Raw genomic sequence first — 16,218 nt, 5'->3', positions numbered from 1 at the left:
GAGAGCCTACCTGGCCATCATCAAGCTTTTCATTTTAGTGGCATAAGGTGGTTGGAATTGCTCTCCAAAGGCATTGCTTAGCAGGGATGAGCAAGTTTATATATTTCACTTCAGGATCACCAAAGTAATTTAAGTAAATCTAGAATGCAAAATAAGGATAATGGAACGCAGCACTTCGTTTTCGCATAATACTCGGAGATATGACAAAGTGGAAAGGTTAAACACTCAGGTAGCCAGACAAACTGTCTATAAAAAGATTAATCAGTCTTCAGAAGTATATACCATCAAAATTCATGATTTTATAGCAGAATACCAAAAACCACCCATTTCAACAATCTCCAACAACTGATCCACAAACATCATGCCGGATAAAAAGCAGCATTCAGCTCATGACAAACAGTTGTACAGATATGATGTTAGCTTCTAAATCCCTTCAATCCCTATGTATTTGGCATGGAGATCAATCTCAAGAATATCCTATTTCCTGTTATTTGAGTGGCAAAGAATTTTGTAGATTCTTGATGTATCTTGTTTTTGCTTGATATGGAGCAGTTGGCTACAGATCAAGAAGGCATTATCACCTGGATCCGGATGGCAATGACATCAACTGGTCTTCGTGAGGGGAGACGGTTCTCTGGTTTTCTGCTACCCTTGGAGAGTAACATGACTGTGCAAATTGATAGTGGCATGGATCTGCAACAAAGGTTTCAGGGTGAGAAAAGGTTCTGGTGGCTGAACTGTAGAGAGGTCACAGTGCATGTTCTCTATCAGGAGAATCTCGCAATGAAATTCTACAGACAGGGCATGTTGAATGTTGTTTCAGCCATGTCTATGCAAGTAACATGGAATGTATGGCCACAAGATGGAAGAATGAGCAAAACATCGGTCTCTTGGTACACCTACCAAAAGCAGCAAGATGAATTATAGGTCAATATCTTGAAAGAAGCCAGTAAGAAGGGGAAAAAAGTAAAAAACATAAACTTTGTAAAATATCAGCCAGAGAAAAGTGCGATATGACCCTGTGTAAGCGATATGACCCTGTGTAAGTGAGCAAATGCACAAGAGTGAGAGAGAGAGAGAGAGCCTGGCTGTCTGGATAGATAATTAATTCCTAGAGAATTAAACATAACTTGATTGCCAGAATGCACAAATGATATATAACAAGTCAGGTCATATCTTCACAGGCAATTTACCTGTTATTTCCGTCACCACTTTTCTGACTATACTCTAATGCAACAAATGTTAGGAAGCTCCTATAGTTACAGTTGAATTTTAGCATCTATGTACATATACAAATAAATTGGCAAAACGGTACAAGATAGTTGTGTTTTATGGAATTCCTGATCATATTTTGCTGTAGCCATTATTTATTTCATCATCTCTGGATCCTCTAAGGTTTTTTTCACCAAAAATTATTCATTGTCACCAGTGCAATATTACATGACTCTTTAGGCTAACTCTCCAAATTTAAACAGTTCGTTCTTCAAGGAAAAGAAAAGATATAAATAAATACACTGAAAGATATAATGGAAAAGAAACAATTAAGTTCAGCAGATTGCATGACTGTGCGGTAACAGAATTTTATTATCATGAATAGTTATAACAGGTCAACATGCAGAAATAAAAATAATAAAACTCAAGCCTGCAAAAATGGTAGAATAGGAATTGCTTCACAGAAGAAATTAAAAGATGCACAAACAACTACATGTTTTCCTAAAGTAAAACTAAAATCGAATAAATTGTGGTGCATCTACAGGACCTCAAAACATCAATCTAATTGTTCAACAACTATTGTTTTCCTAGAAACTATCTAGAACATGGTATACAAAAAATTTTGTTAAATAAATGAAAAGCATACAAGAAATTGGTGTTCTTTGAAAGCTAGTTTTTTGGTCAGGTAAACAAGAATCACAGGTCTAACACTCATCCAATGGGAAGCATCGCAATGTCAATTCAATCATGTTCAATAAAACCATCTTTCTACTCATGCTTGAGCAGATGAAAGTAAATTGTTTACTAAAATAACGTATATTGGACAGCATCTTAGAATGCAATAAGTACTTTAAAATTTGAGAGTGTCATTAACTTATCAGTACCATTACAAGCCAAATTCAAACCTCATATATATCACCAACTGAAGGCATATAAATGAAAGGAACATTATAGCGGTGAACCAAGTGCACGAGCCTCCCACCAATGCAGGATCTAATAAGAGTTAATTTAAGCATATTGTTTGCTAAAATAGTTTATATTGGACAGCATCTTAGAATGCAATAAGTACTTTAAAATTTGAGAGTGTCATTAACTTATCAGTACCATTACAAGCCAAATTCAAACCTCATATATATCACCAACTGAAGGCATATAAATGAAAGGAACATTATAGCGGTGAACCAAGTGCACGAGCCTCCCACCAATGCAGGATCTAATAAGAGTTAATTTAAGCATATTGTTTGCTAAAATAGTTTATATTGGACAGCATCTTAGAATGCAATAAGTACTTTAAAATTTGAGAGTGTCATTAACTTATCAGTACCATTACAAGCCAAATTCAGACCTCATATATTTCACCAAATAAAGGCATATAAATGAAAGGGACATTATAAAGGATGAACCTCCCGCCACTGTGAAATCTAAGGAGACTTGACGTACAAGACTCGAACTCTAGTCTCCCATGTTGCAAAGGAATAATCTTACCATTGTGCCAAGTGCAACCTCTCATAAAAGAAATGTAATGAAGTTGCAAAACCAGTGAGTTTTTAGATTGAGGATTAAGAAATACCATGACAAACCAATTTGACAGCCCACAAATTCACCAAATAAAGACATATGCATAATGAATTAGCAAAACCAGAAATCTGTCCCATCCATGGACATATAAGAGCTAACATATTGTGTCAAGTGTTAAAGGAGAAAAAACAATGACAAGAACAACAAATTGAATGTCCCCAGATACTGATAAGTGGTCATTATAAAGAACGACATAAACGCAAACAATCAAAAGATCAATAGACATAAAGAAAATGAGACCTCAATGTGCCTCCTGGCCCAATGCAAGGGACTGATCACCAAATTTCTTTATTGGAAAATTAACAAGCACAACTGGTTCCAGCCCATTGACCCCATGTTCTAGCTGTTCAAGGAAGAAAGCCAAAGGAATAAGTGGGTAGTCATCCAATGCTCACACATCACAATTTCAATACCAAATGAGCATCATCCATCAGAAACTCCAAACCTGTACAATATCAATCTTTTCTCGGTAATTCCAGTGCTAAAAGGCACTCAAACTCGATTAGATTTCATGCATCCTGATTGTCCAGAAAAAGCAAACAAATGATCAAAAGGACCAATAAAACAGTAAAATTAAAACAACTTTTCCAATGACGCAAGGCCGTGTACACCTCCCTCCTATCGTCACTCATGACCATCGGCCCAGACCCAGGGATACCAAAAGAACAAGAAAACAATAAAAGGAAAAAAAAAAGTACGCTTTGCAGCCCCCATTTATGTCTCAAGGGAAATCAATGCTGAAAATCGGGCGTGCATTGATCCAAGCCCACTCCACCACAAGGATGTACTTAAACAGAACAACATAGCTCGTAGAGAAAAGGATCTCCTTTATCCCTACAGCGCAAAGTAACAAATCGAAACAGTGCCTTCAACACAAAAGCGCATGAATTTCTCGTTATAGAGAACAGAAAATGAGAGGAATCAAAAAGGAAGGGACAGCGTAGGAACCGACAATGCCGAGGTCGGATCTGGTGGCGGCAAGGAAAGCCATTCTGGTGTCCCTGAGGTGCATCATGGCGCAGATTAGGCGAGTGCAGACGAACACAATGAACATAGTGCTCACCGCGCTTCCGGTCACCGTCATCATGATTCCTGCCCTTACTCTCTTCTCTCCACTTCGCCTCAAAGAATAGGTTGCTGACAGACGCACCTCCCTCGTCAGAATCCATCGCCACCCCTCGAAATGGCGCCGCGCCTGTCTGCCACGGAACGCTTCCAGATCACGGGTATCGCGTAATGGGATCGGGGTCGGAAACCTTAGGCGGAGAGGAAGAGGAATCAGAGGAGAGGAACTCGAACTCGTTGGGGTGGAGGAAACTCCCAGCGGAGTGAGAAGCAGCGGTGAAGCCAAAAGGGCCCGCTCATGGAAGCCAATAAGAAGATCGAATTGACTCTCGACCCCACTCCCCATATATAATTTTACTTCAATTTAAATTTGGTATATATATATATATATATATATATATATATATATATATATATATATATATATATATATATATATATATATATATATATATATATAGGCTCATCTTCACATGCATTCTTTGATTTTAAGGTCATTAACAACTTATAGAACTCAAAGAATTGTGTGTATGTATACACTCTTATAGTCAATTTCTTGATTGATGACTTGAGAATGGTATGCTCGTTTTTTAATTGTATATATCTTTTATGAAAGGAATATATGTAAGTGGAAAATCTTAATATTTAAAGTGACGCATATGATGGATTGCAATTAATTGGGCTAAATGTATTCATTCCAAATCTTATCAGGGATAAATGCAAGGATATCCCAATTACGTACTATTTCTTGATGTCCTCAATCTGTCAAGAGTGCTAAGTTTCTTCTTGTCTGAGGTCTAAATGCGATGAATTATTATCATCTCATATTTTTTTAATACTAAAATAATTAAAATTTTATTTTATATTTTTTTAATCTTTTTAAATATCTTAAATCTCTCTCATTTTCATTTATTGTCTTTCACCTCTGGCCTGGCCTGTCATTTTAATGCTGTATGGTCTCAAGGTTTTCGCTTCGACCTTGATCGTCTATGTTTTATCATCTTCATATGATCGAGCGTGAAGAGGAGAAAAAAATATAAATTAAAAGTTAAGAAAAAAAGAAAGAAAGAATACAAGAGCGAAGCAATAGACGACAAAAGACAACCATGCATGTTTAAGGTGTTAGAAAAAAAAATAAGAGCATTAAATAAAAAAATATGATGTATCATAAGATTTTTCGAAAGAAATCGTCCAAAAATAAATAAAATGATAGAATTATATAGGTTGGATTTAGCACCTAATTCAATTAACCAAAGCTTTTAGATTGAATGGAAGGCCAACATATCAATTTCAGAATGCAAAGGTTTGAAAAAAAGAATGAGAATAAGAAAATAGTTTCATATTATTAAATCTAACGTAAAATAAGTGATGATTAAGAAGAGAACAGTCTCACAATATTAAATCTGACATAAAAATCGAGTGAAAACTAAGAGAACAATCACATATTATTGAATCTGTACATCGACATCCACAAAAATATATTTTATTCAGAACACACAAAAAATCTATATCGATGCTCATTTTATTGTGTTCCTCGTAAGTGAAAAATAAACAGCATAAAAGATTAGAAATATACACAAAAAAGAGTAATCCGATTCAGTGGCAGCTCTATCGAACGCACTTATGTCATTTTATATACCGATGCGAGAATCTCGCGTTCAAAGCAGTCGCCAAAGATTGACTTGTTTTTGATGTCTGCTTTCGGCTGCGGAATAATCGATCGGTATGGTTGAAGGCGACCACATGATGCACACTTTCTCGTTTCCTAGTACGAGGAGTCAACGACCACCGAGGGAGAGGGGACAGTGACATCGAGACAAGGATTCTTCTCCGCATGCAATTCATGACATTAAGGCTAAGGCTAAGGCTTAAGGATTTATCCTTCACTCTTCATTTCACTTTCGATATCCGTTATTCGATTCGAAATCAAAAAACTATATATATTTAGGTGCATCAATTTTACTTGATGAAATTGATACGATATGATCCGTTTTTCGAATCATTTAGTATCATTAAAGTGTTTAGAATTCGGATGATGAAAAATATTCATTTTACTTTAGTTTGATTAAAGGACTATATCAATGATTTATCCAATAAAATTTCTTATATGATAAGCTTGTAAGTATTTTCTATCGACTTGGTTAACACACAAAGATCGTCAACCGATGAGTCGACCTGATTGATTCTCTATCGAGAACGCAAGTCCCTTTTGAATATTTTTTTCTAGCTAACGTGGAGAGCAAGTGTTGCAGGCAAAACGAAAGAAGTGGTAGGAAGAGCCAATGCACTAGGAGGGGCTCAATCTTGGAGCGCTGAAGCTTGGTTTGGGAACTAGGCGATCGCCCTTGCCGAGTAGCTTTTTGGCTATACCTCTGGGCTATGTCGATAATCTTGCACGACAAGTTTACACCAAGGGTGTCTCACATCAACTCCTCTTATGCTTAAGTCAGGAAAGCATGAGGAGAAAGATAATAGTATTAGCAACAAATTAAAAGAGTAACGAGTTTATTTGGCCTATTTGCCTCAACTTGGCTCAAGGCATTACTTTTATGCTTGGCGTCGAGTGGAGCAAACAGACCTCCGTCAAGGTTCCTCTTACCTAGCGTAGTGAAAACATTTAATGCGGGTGGCTTATCGGTGCGTGCTCCCAATGGTAGTATTTGGGGACTATCAGGATGATGCCTCCGATCGGGCTTCCTTGCTTCTTTGGATCAGGCAAGGCGTGATCCCCTCATTGTTCGTATGGAAGAGAAGGCTAGTGAAGTCGGATCATACCATCGACTATTAATGTAAAGCTAGATTTATTTTTCCGACTACGAGATCAATGAGAAGTGGTTCCTATAAGTTCATTTCGGAAAGTCAAAGCAGGTGACGTGACGTCCTGTCAGTGATCGCAAAGAGTAGGTAGGTGGCTCTAAGTCTTCGTTTAAGTATTACTTACGAGGTGTGGGAAGCAAGGAATGTCAAGATTATTGATGATATTCGACTATTACGATATGTTCAAGAGACTTTTCTTCGATTCTTGTAGATGAAGTGACATTTCATTGGTTTAACATGTATTTTACGTGCTTTGCTTTGCTAACGTTACATGTTATATATTTTAGTTTATCTATAGCCTAATTGTAGACTGATAGTTGAACTCTAAAGATATATACAACCTATTTTTTAAAGATAGAAAAGAAGCCTAACATGGCTTTGTTACATTATAATAATTAATAAATAATTCCACGCCTGATTTTGGTGGTCGGCATACACATCACAAACACCTTTCAACTCAAATTTTTTAATTAATATAGTAGCCTCCAATATATATTATTATATACTCTCTTGGCAATCTCATGTCTATTTTATGTGAGCTCGTTGTCATAAGTTCACACAAAATAATGCGCATTAAGTTTTCACATTGCCACTATTTAAGCATGACCTTTTTTTATATCTAAAGTATTATATTAATATGATAAATTTAAATCCACATACTAAAAGTTACGATCTAAATTCGACAAATTTAAAGTAAAGTAGCATAGTTGATGAAAACTTTGGCTATGATAGCGAGGTATTGGATTTGATTCCATAAGTGGATCAATCTACACAAAAGAAATCTTCCATGCACACAAACATATACATTTGTGTTCTCTTTGGATTAAGAAGAAGTTTACAGACTGAAAGGTATAAGAGAGAGAGAGAGAGAGCACTTTCGTACGTAGTATGAGAACTCAATGGATTCCTATATATACTCGCTGTTTAATGCACTGTAACTGTGATGTCTTCAGCTAGTCCGCCCACAGCCGCAGGTCCGTGTGGCAGTCCGCCACCCGATCCCAATCGAACTCTCTCTGCATAGCCGGCGGAGTCACCAGCAGTCCCCTCGCCATGTCCTCCAGCAACTCCGGCATGTTGAACAGCGCCTCCTCGTCCACGAACACAGCCGGCGGAGTCACCAGCAGTCCCCTCGCCATGTCCTCCGGCGTGTTGAACAGAGGCTCCTCGTCCACGAACACCGCCGGTGGCCTACATGCGGCCTCGGGAGCTGGCTTCGGCGGCGATTTCGGCTCCCACGGTCCGAACATCTCGGCTGCCTCGACCGCGGCACGGCGGACGTCCTCCGAGGCCGCCGACTCCGCTCGGGGCAGCGCCCAGGCCGAGTCGGGGAAGTTGAGGCTGGCGGACGCGCCCCGGAGCGCGATGGCGGCCACGTCGTGCGCCCTGGCTGCCATCTCCGGCGCCCGGAACGTGCCCAGCCATATTCGGCTCTTCTTCCGGGGCTCCCGCACCTCGGACACCCACTTCCCCCCGTTGCGCTCCCGCACGCCGTGGTACACCGGGTGCCGCGTCTCCCGGAACTTCTTCCGCCCGGCCTTCCGCTTTGGTGACGGCCCCGGCGCCCATGCGGTCGAGAGACCCGAGGACGAGGAGGAGCACGAGTACGAGGAGGAGGAGGAATCCTCAAAGTCCATGATCAGAGCACAGAACGGAAATGGCGTGCAAGCTTCGAGTTGGAGACGTCGCTGACAGGTATCGAGCCTAAACACGCACACACACACACACATATATATATATAGTGTGTGTGGGAGTGATAAGAGTGGATGGTAAGGGAAGAAGGCGTTCCAAGTCGTAGCCCGCCGCGGGCGCCACACTCCAGCGACGAGGTTTCACAAGAGAGAACAGATGAGGAATAAGAAAAGCGCAGGGCTTCCACTCGAGGAAGACAAACGTCGGGCGACTGCGGCAGCAGCAGAAGGAAAACGTGTTCCATCTGCACCTTCGTCTTTTTCCTCTTGGGATAATTACGGAAGGCGTGGAAGCACGCTCGACAAATCTGACGGCCACATCAACTCAGCAACCGGCGTCGAGTACATTGCTTTCACACTCCTACGGCCAGCGTTCCCCTTCCGGTCTCTTATCCTCTCGCTAAAGCTGCCTTTTCCAGGCTTCGATGAACATCGAGACTCTGCATCTTCCAGAATCCAAATTGGCTTCGTTGCAGCCACCGTGAGGGCAGTATTCTCATTGCTTTCACTGCACCCACCGCGTGCATGCCAAATTACCCATTCCAGTCAAAGAACGGTTCGCATGGGTTCAATGTCCGGTTCGAAATCGATCGATCCATCACATGTGATTCACATCATCAAAATCTGATCTATCCAACCGGGCTTGATTTGAAGTCGACGATCATTTAATAGTTTTAGAAAGGTCGATTTAGAATATTTTTAAGATTTATGAGATAAATCATATACGAGAAGATTTCGGCTTGAATTCAAATCAAATTAAAATTACATATGCTTAATTTTATCATTTGTATCAGAATCAAATCATCTATATATTTTTTACAAGTCAAATCATGAACTCATACAATTACTTCCATTAAAGTATAAAGACCAGTCTGGTGGGCTTGTAGTGGGCCTCAATGATTCGTCTTACCTGTATTAACTATGAAGCACCGGAAATCTGTGTGTTTTGCTGCAATCAGAAACCGAACACGGATATTAAAGTCCAAGCTGTCATCGAAGGGGTCCATCCTCATGTGACTCCAAAATGTATTTGTGCCATCATTTATATGCATGTATATAGTATTATATATATATATATTGAATATTAGCCTAATTAATCTAAAGCGTAACCCTTAATTAATGGCAAACTTAGCACAATATTAATAGTGCTAGTGTGGATTCACATTAATAACCTTAGAACTTGTTAAAGGTGTACAAGAAATTAAAGGAAGGACAGGGGTATTTATGTCAAATAGACAAGAATGCTATTTAAGGGCCAGCGCTCGAATCGCCAACGCCGCAACAACACGGAGCGCGAGTGCAAAGGGAGCGCACCGCCAGTGGGCAGATAGGTGACGGTGGTGGCGGTGGAGTCGGCTTCGGCGACGGAATCCAGCATCTCTATGCCTTCTTGGTGCAAGGTCAGAATACGATCTCGTCTTTGATCCGCTCTGGCGGCAGAAATCGGCGTCGCTATTCCCTGTTCGTTTAGGATTAGGGTTAGGGTTTCGAGATGGGTATAGGATTTTGTTAGGGTTTGGACGTTCTTACTCTTTGGTTGCCGTGTAATTCTTGAGTTCGTTGCCTTGTGTGATTTTGCCCTGAGTTTTATCTCCGATCCGAGACAATTCTTCTGGTGGATTTCGCTGCCCGATACAGAAAAGAATCGGGGTTGGCGCTCCAGGAGCCAATCGTTTAGGATTCTTCTGCCTCGTGGACCTTTTTGCCTGTTGGGATTTTAGATTCTCGAGAAGATGCGCGGCAGGGCACCTGCAGCGGGAGGACGAGGAGGAAGAGGCGACAGGGGACTGTCACCTCCTGCTGCCGCAGCAGCTGCCAAGACGAAGAACAATCGATCAGATTGGCATCGTAACCGCTTTCTCCATCGGTCCCGCCGCAACAGCTTGAGCCCACCGACCAGGGATAGGCCCCGGCGCTCACCAGACCGCCGGAGCACCTCCGTTGAACGCAGGAACTACGCCCCTTGGCACTCAGATTATGCACGACATCTCCACGACGAACCCTCACTGCCACCCCAGCTCCGTGGCCGGCCCTCACCGTTTGGATGCAACAGTTATGAGATCCCACATAGGTTAATGTTGCCTGGTGATCCATCTAACTTGGATTCTGAGGTGAAACCGGGCTTGAGGCTGTCTCATTGGATCAAGGATAAAGACATTCTCCAGCCAGGCAATGGGGCACCAGGGATGTCATCTTTGGGGCTTGAAACACAAAACTCGCATTATCGAAGATCGCTGTTTTTGGATGATGGATCCCCTCAAAATTTATACTCACTACCTGCAGATGTAAACTACTCACTTGATGCTGCCGGACTGAAACTAGACAATATGGGAAGAAGCAAAGGCTCTTTGAATGTGGGGCACCATGACTACCATGATCAGTTGAGAAATCCCTATGATGAGAGACTGGGAGGGAAGGCTTACTTTAAGGACACACCTTTTGCAACGACAGATCCTCCATTTCCGAGGCTCTACGGTGGTGCCTCATCATCCAGCTTCCCGAAAGATGATATGTTGGGCTTGTATGACAATCACCTTCGCCGGCCATTGGATGGTTCCATTAGAGATGCTCCAATCAAGTTTATGGACGATACTGTGGAGAGGATTGGGTACAGTCAAAAGCAGTTCTCTGAGCCAGTTAGATGGGCCCCACTTAGTCCAGCTGGAACCGAGCCCCGATACCGTGGCTATGATGAGATCAACCGGAGAGAGCTCAGTGATCGTGAATTTCTTGTATTGGATGACATGTATGAAAAGGTGTCATGGGGTTCTCGTACTGACCATCGTGAAAAAATAGGGTCATCTTTCAGGGATCTGGTAGGAGTTAGGGTCGGTGAATTGGATACTTCTCGAAATGTTACAAGCGAAAGTAGCCTATGGGACAAGCAGCGTTCTTTACATGGAGATGCGGACTTGGATTATCGTGAGGGTAAAGGCATCACTGTGGACTATGTAGATAGTTCTGCTAGTGGGCATCTGGGATACAGAGTAAAACCATCAAGAGTCCATGAACTAACATCTCTCGAAGAAACATATGCTTTAGGGATTGATGCTGCTCGTACTAGTTACAAGGAAAGACCTAAGAGTCCTATGTATTCTGGTCATCGAATGGATATTTATGGACAGGTTGTGAGATCGCCACGAAGGGAGTTGGAAATGGAAGGTCTTTATCAGCTATCATCAGAAAGGATGACTAGAAGAAAATATGTTACTCATAGTTACATAAATGAATTTGATCCAAGAAGTGTTGCATCCAATGATCGAACTGCTTTTAGAAGGATCTCCTCACCTGGTGTTACTGATGATATATGGCCAGAAGAAGAAAGGCAAGGTGATATTAACTCGAAAGAGTTGGATTTTGGCCATACCAAATATAGGTCACTTTCTCATAGAATGTCTTGGTCTGATGTTTGGTTGCCTTCTGGGGGGACCTTCAAACATGCGGAACATGGCCATGGTATGACCTTAAAAAGACGATTGAGGCCTGGTCCTTCAGAATCCCGTGGTCCATATACTTCTGAGAGAAGAAAGGAGTTTAGACCCAACAAACTCTGGAAGAAGGATATAGTAGACCGGCATGATGGTCTGAATCATGACGGAAATGTTCCACGAGATGATAATGTGCAAGTAAAAAGAGATCCAGCTGAAGGTTCCGAAGAGTTTAAGCAGCAAGTGCACAAGGCCTTTCTTCGTTTTTTTAAGTCATTGAATGAGAATCCACAGCAAGTGAAAAGATACCAAGAGCAAGGACCAGGGAGTCCTCTTCTTTGTTGCGTATGTGGCAGGTCTGTCTTCTTCATCTGTGGTAGCCTTCAGGAAGTTGAATGCTTGGTCCAACTTGCAACTGAGAAGTACATGATTGGCACATCATTAGTTGCCTTTCAACTGCTCCAATTACGATTAACTGAAATACCTTTATTGCAGCTGCATGAAATAAGCATGTTCCTATCTTATTCTGCTAGTTGATTAGGACTAAATATTTTTGGTTTAAATTAAATTTGTTTTAGTTGTAGAGAAGGCTTAAAAGAGTGCTGTTTGTTACCTGTGCTAGAACTGTTGTTGAAAGGATCAACCATCCACAAAGTAGGATGATGACTTCTGGAGCCAAATGATTTGCCTTGGCACTTTATCGTTATACATAACATGAAGGCAATGACAACTTCCTGTTCATCGAACATAGATTGTGAAGACGAGTGCTGTGAAAATGGTACTGTGTGGATGAAGGCTGATTTGTAGGAGCCTAAGTTGTTCCGAGGTTATAAATGTTTGTTAGTTCAAGTTGATAGATACAATAGCAAGATATTTAAGTAATCATCCATCTATTGGTATCAAGTTGGACTTTCAATCCCATCATCCAACTATTGGTATTAAGTTGGACTTTCTTCTGGGATTAACCTATTGGTAATATGATTAACTATTACTTTCCAGGAATAATCACTAATTCTATGAACCTGCATTTCACTCGTAAAATTCACGTGGAAGAGTAGATGGTTTGTCTTTGCTGTTTGATTGGGTCTCCATGTGTCGATCTAATCAATGATATTCCTTCCTAGATGTTGTGATATTGGTCTTTTGATTCCACATAAAACACTTTGTCTCCTGTTGATGCAATATTGGCCTTCCAATTCCTCATAAAACATGGTTTCCGTAGTTGATGTGACATTGACCTTTTTCTTCCACATAAAACACTTAGTTTGAGCTTCTATTTTTACTTTTGGCATGTCTGGGATTACAATTGGGATACCTAACTTTCCTTGCTTGTAATTTGGTACCAAATTCAGTTGTTTTCTTTTGACTGTTAATATGGCTTCATTTTACATTTGGATATCTGTTTTCTTGATTTGTTTTAAATTAATTGTTGGTGTTTAAGTTGCCCTCGACAAAAACACTATGGTAGGAAAGATCGATGTGGCTGACTCCAAATGCTTGTAACATCATGACTTTTAATTTGTTGGTCAATTAGGGTTTAGATTTTTCTTCTAAATTATTTGAGGGAGTCATTTTATTGTCGATCATCCTTTGCCTGTCATGTATTCAATTTCCGATGGTTATTGGTTATTATTGCTTGTTATATATTCTTTGTTTCTGTTTGCTTTAATTAAAATATTCTCAATTATGAATGCTATTTAGCATGGTTCGTCTTATCGGTCCGTACCGGTGTACTGATCAGATGTTGGTATGGTACGTACCGATCCATATTGACGTATCGACACATGGTACGATGGGGGGGCAGTGTGCTGTGGTACGGTGAGCCTAGCTATTTGGCTCAGTTTAGTTGGATTTGATTCATTGGAATTGTTCATTAAGTAACATATACATTTGATATGTCATATAAGAAGAGAACAGCTGCCTTATTTAAGTTAAATGGCACTAAGTACTAAGTTAATGCTTTGTGCAACGGCGGAGATGATGTTGCAAGATCGACTTACTTCTAGGTTGATTGGATATATGCTTAAATGCCTAGAAATTTATATTACTTGAACAGTTTTCTTTTCTTCCCCTTTCGTTCAGCATGTCAAAGGAGTTTGTAGATACACACAGCTTGGTGAGTCACCTGTATCACTCTGGCAAGGTGGGCTTAAAGACAGAACACTTGGGTCTTCACAAAGCCCTTTGTCTCCTTGTGGACTGGAATTGGCTCGTGGCTCCTGACAATTCCAGGGTTTACCAATCTGGAGCTACTGCTGAAGCTAAGGCTTTGAAGGAGGATCTGATACTTTGGCCGCCTGTTGTTATCATCCATAATAGTTCCGTTGAGAAAAAAGTCAGTAACAGCCAACAAAAAGTCCTGTCTACTGAAGGAGTACAAGAAATACTAAGAGGTTTGTTATAAATCACCTCTGGCTTCAAATGCTACCAATCCATACCAAAATCCTGCCACTTATCTACTGCTATTAGTTCTACAGTTGTGCATGGGGTAGCCGTTTTCCTAATGTTACTGCTATCTGGTTAGTCGACATCTAGAGTTATATGAGAATGTTCTGTCAAAAGTTATGGCTTTCTTTTTAACTGTGTATTTTGTTTGCTAATAAAGTCCATTGTTATAGTTTATCAAATGGGTATGAAGCTATTGCCATGAATACGAAAAGCAGGGATGGGGACTCATGGAGAAATTGCCCCCCATAAAATAAACTAATTCTTTGATGTGCATGGTTTAGTTGAGGCACATTGGTGGTGCCTAGAATGTTTTCTTCCATCTTAGCGTCCTATTAATAGGACAAAAAACTAAGTTGTATATAACTTTTGTTGCTTTTGGATTCCAGAAATGGGGTTTGAAGCTGGGAAGACGACAATTTGCCATGGGAAACCTGCAAACCAGAATGTGTTCTTGATTAAGTTCTTCCCGACCTTTTCTGGTCTGCAAGAAGCGGAGAAGCTTCACAACTGCTTTGCTGATGGTAACCGAGGCAGACAAGAGTTTTATCGGAGGACTGCCAGCAAAAGTAAAGCTAACGGTGAACGTGAAGCTTGTTTCAAGAACTTCCCGTTTCTTTACGGATACCTGGCAGTTGCAGAAGACCTGCCTAAGCTTGATTCAGAAATGATGAAAAGATGCTTGGTTAAGAGCAAGAAGGATATCGAAGCCATCGCCGATGCCCCGTTGAATATAGATTGAACTCCTGGAGGTCGAATCTACTGTGACACAGATTGCCCCTTTGAAATATATGCTCTGTGAATGGTTTTGTTTTTTGTTATCCATATGCCAACAACATCTCTCTCTCTCTTTTTTGTTTTAATCTTCTTATCATCTTTTTAAACTGGAAGACACGTCTTATCGTGGCAGGTTAGTTGACAGTATCTCAGAAATGTAATAGCTTTTGTGTCATATTGTTTCATAAGCTTGTGACTGAGTTGTTCGAAACACGTATCTCAGCAGAATTTTTATAATCTAACGAGAAGTGACACTTTTGAGCTTTTTCTTGTTCAGAATTTTCAGTTGCTCAATCTTATGATGATGTTTGGTTCTTTGGGTGTACGGTCAGCTGGAAAGTACAGAAACCTGTGGAGGTCCAACTTAAGTGCATGAAGAAAGCAAAAGTTTTTGGGTGACACTTTCTGGTCATTTTTCATTTGTTTTGTAACAGATGCTGTGGAGGCTGGCTAGGCATCAAAACTGACAGCGGAAGAGTTAATTGTATCGGTGCGGAATGCATCACTCTGCAATGTAACCCTTTTGTTTCTCCGTCGGTAACATGTCAGTTTCGCTGGGGGGGACCGGTATCATTGCTGTCGGATGTTTTGTTTTGTTACTCCCCCAAGACTGCACGATTCAATCCAACTCTGAACGAATGCTGGCGGGCCCCTTCAGACACTACAAGCAATCAATCAATCAATCAATCTCAACTTCGCTTTCATGCGACACTCGGTTTGCTAAAATTGTCTGACGACCAAAATTTCTCTAGGAGGCTACGAGATAGATTCATCACCGATGGGGACCAAAGAACGCAGCAGTTCCATTTCAAAAGAAGAGGAGGGGGCTGAATCATCTTCTGAACATGCCGGTTTGCATCCGGTGACCGACCACCAGCATGGGCTCCACGACCTTACCTTCCGTCATCCATGATGGCGTTGCGTGATGACAGAGAAATAAATGCCTGCCTTCTCCTCCACCAAGGAGATCAACGCGTATGGCGACAAAATATTAAAGCGTATGGCGGAGAAGAGCGCCCAGCAGTAGCAGTAGCAGACGGACGGACGATACTAAAGCAGCTGCCGATCATTATATCCAAACATCAAGCTTTTGTGGGCAGGCAGATTTGATCATGATCATCAAAACGACAGAGACTGGCTTCGTATTATACTCCTACTAGGAAAAGATCGATCTGCAACACAATTTCAACACCAAAGTAATTAGT

General features: G+C 40.9%; 2 protein-coding genes and 1 long non-coding RNA gene across 3 annotated transcripts; 1 reads left to right on the top strand and 2 right to left on the bottom strand.

The window, feature by feature from the left end:
* Positions 1-315: 315 nt before the first annotated feature.
* Positions 316-4,138, bottom strand: LOC135677712 (uncharacterized). The gene is made up of 3 exons (XR_010514737.1): positions 3,236-4,138; positions 3,031-3,133; positions 316-899 (listed from the first exon to the last, which is right to left on the bottom strand). It is a non-coding gene; the product is annotated as an uncharacterized LOC135677712 (long non-coding RNA).
* A 3,299-nt stretch (positions 4,139-7,437) lies between these two features.
* Positions 7,438-8,968, bottom strand: LOC135677711 (dehydration-responsive element-binding protein 1F-like). The gene has a single exon (XM_065190086.1). The coding sequence runs from the start codon at positions 8,400-8,402 to the stop codon at positions 7,626-7,628; it is 777 nt and encodes a 258-aa protein (XP_065046158.1). The 5' UTR covers positions 8,403-8,968; the 3' UTR covers positions 7,438-7,625.
* Positions 8,969-9,629: 661 nt separating this feature from the next.
* On the top strand, positions 9,630-15,277 carry LOC135676238 (uncharacterized). The gene is made up of 3 exons (XM_065187183.1): positions 9,630-12,147; positions 13,874-14,184; positions 14,626-15,277. The coding sequence occupies exons 1-3, from the start codon at positions 10,097-10,099 to the stop codon at positions 14,976-14,978; spliced, it is 2,715 nt and encodes a 904-aa protein (XP_065043255.1). The 5' UTR covers positions 9,630-10,096; the 3' UTR covers positions 14,979-15,277.
* The last annotated feature ends 941 nt before the right edge of the window (positions 15,278-16,218 follow it).

Source organism: Musa acuminata, chromosome BXJ1-6 (assembly GCF_036884655.1).
Source record: "Musa acuminata AAA Group cultivar baxijiao chromosome BXJ1-6, Cavendish_Baxijiao_AAA, whole genome shotgun sequence".
Taxonomy (NCBI): Eukaryota; Viridiplantae; Streptophyta; class Magnoliopsida; order Zingiberales; family Musaceae; genus Musa; species Musa acuminata.
This window is presented reverse-complemented; position numbering and strand designations above follow the sequence as displayed.

What these genes read in the sequence shown, in the direction of transcription:
- LOC135677711 (XM_065190086.1), bottom strand. Translation starts at nt 8,402, where the DNA reads ATGTGTGTGTGTGTGTGCGTGTTTAGGCTCGATACCTGTCAGCGACGT.
- LOC135676238 (XM_065187183.1), top strand. Translation starts at nt 10,097, where the DNA reads ATGCGCGGCAGGGCACCTGCAGCGGGAGGACGAGGAGGAAGAGGCGAC. An exon ending in CTTTGTTGCGTATGTGGCAG is followed by an intron (nt 12,148 to 13,873) that starts GTCTGTCTTCTT and finishes CCTTTCGTTCAG; the next exon opens with CATGTCAAAGGAGTTTGTAG. An exon ending in AGTACAAGAAATACTAAGAG is followed by an intron (nt 14,185 to 14,625) that starts GTTTGTTATAAA and finishes TTTGGATTCCAG; the next exon opens with AAATGGGGTTTGAAGCTGGG.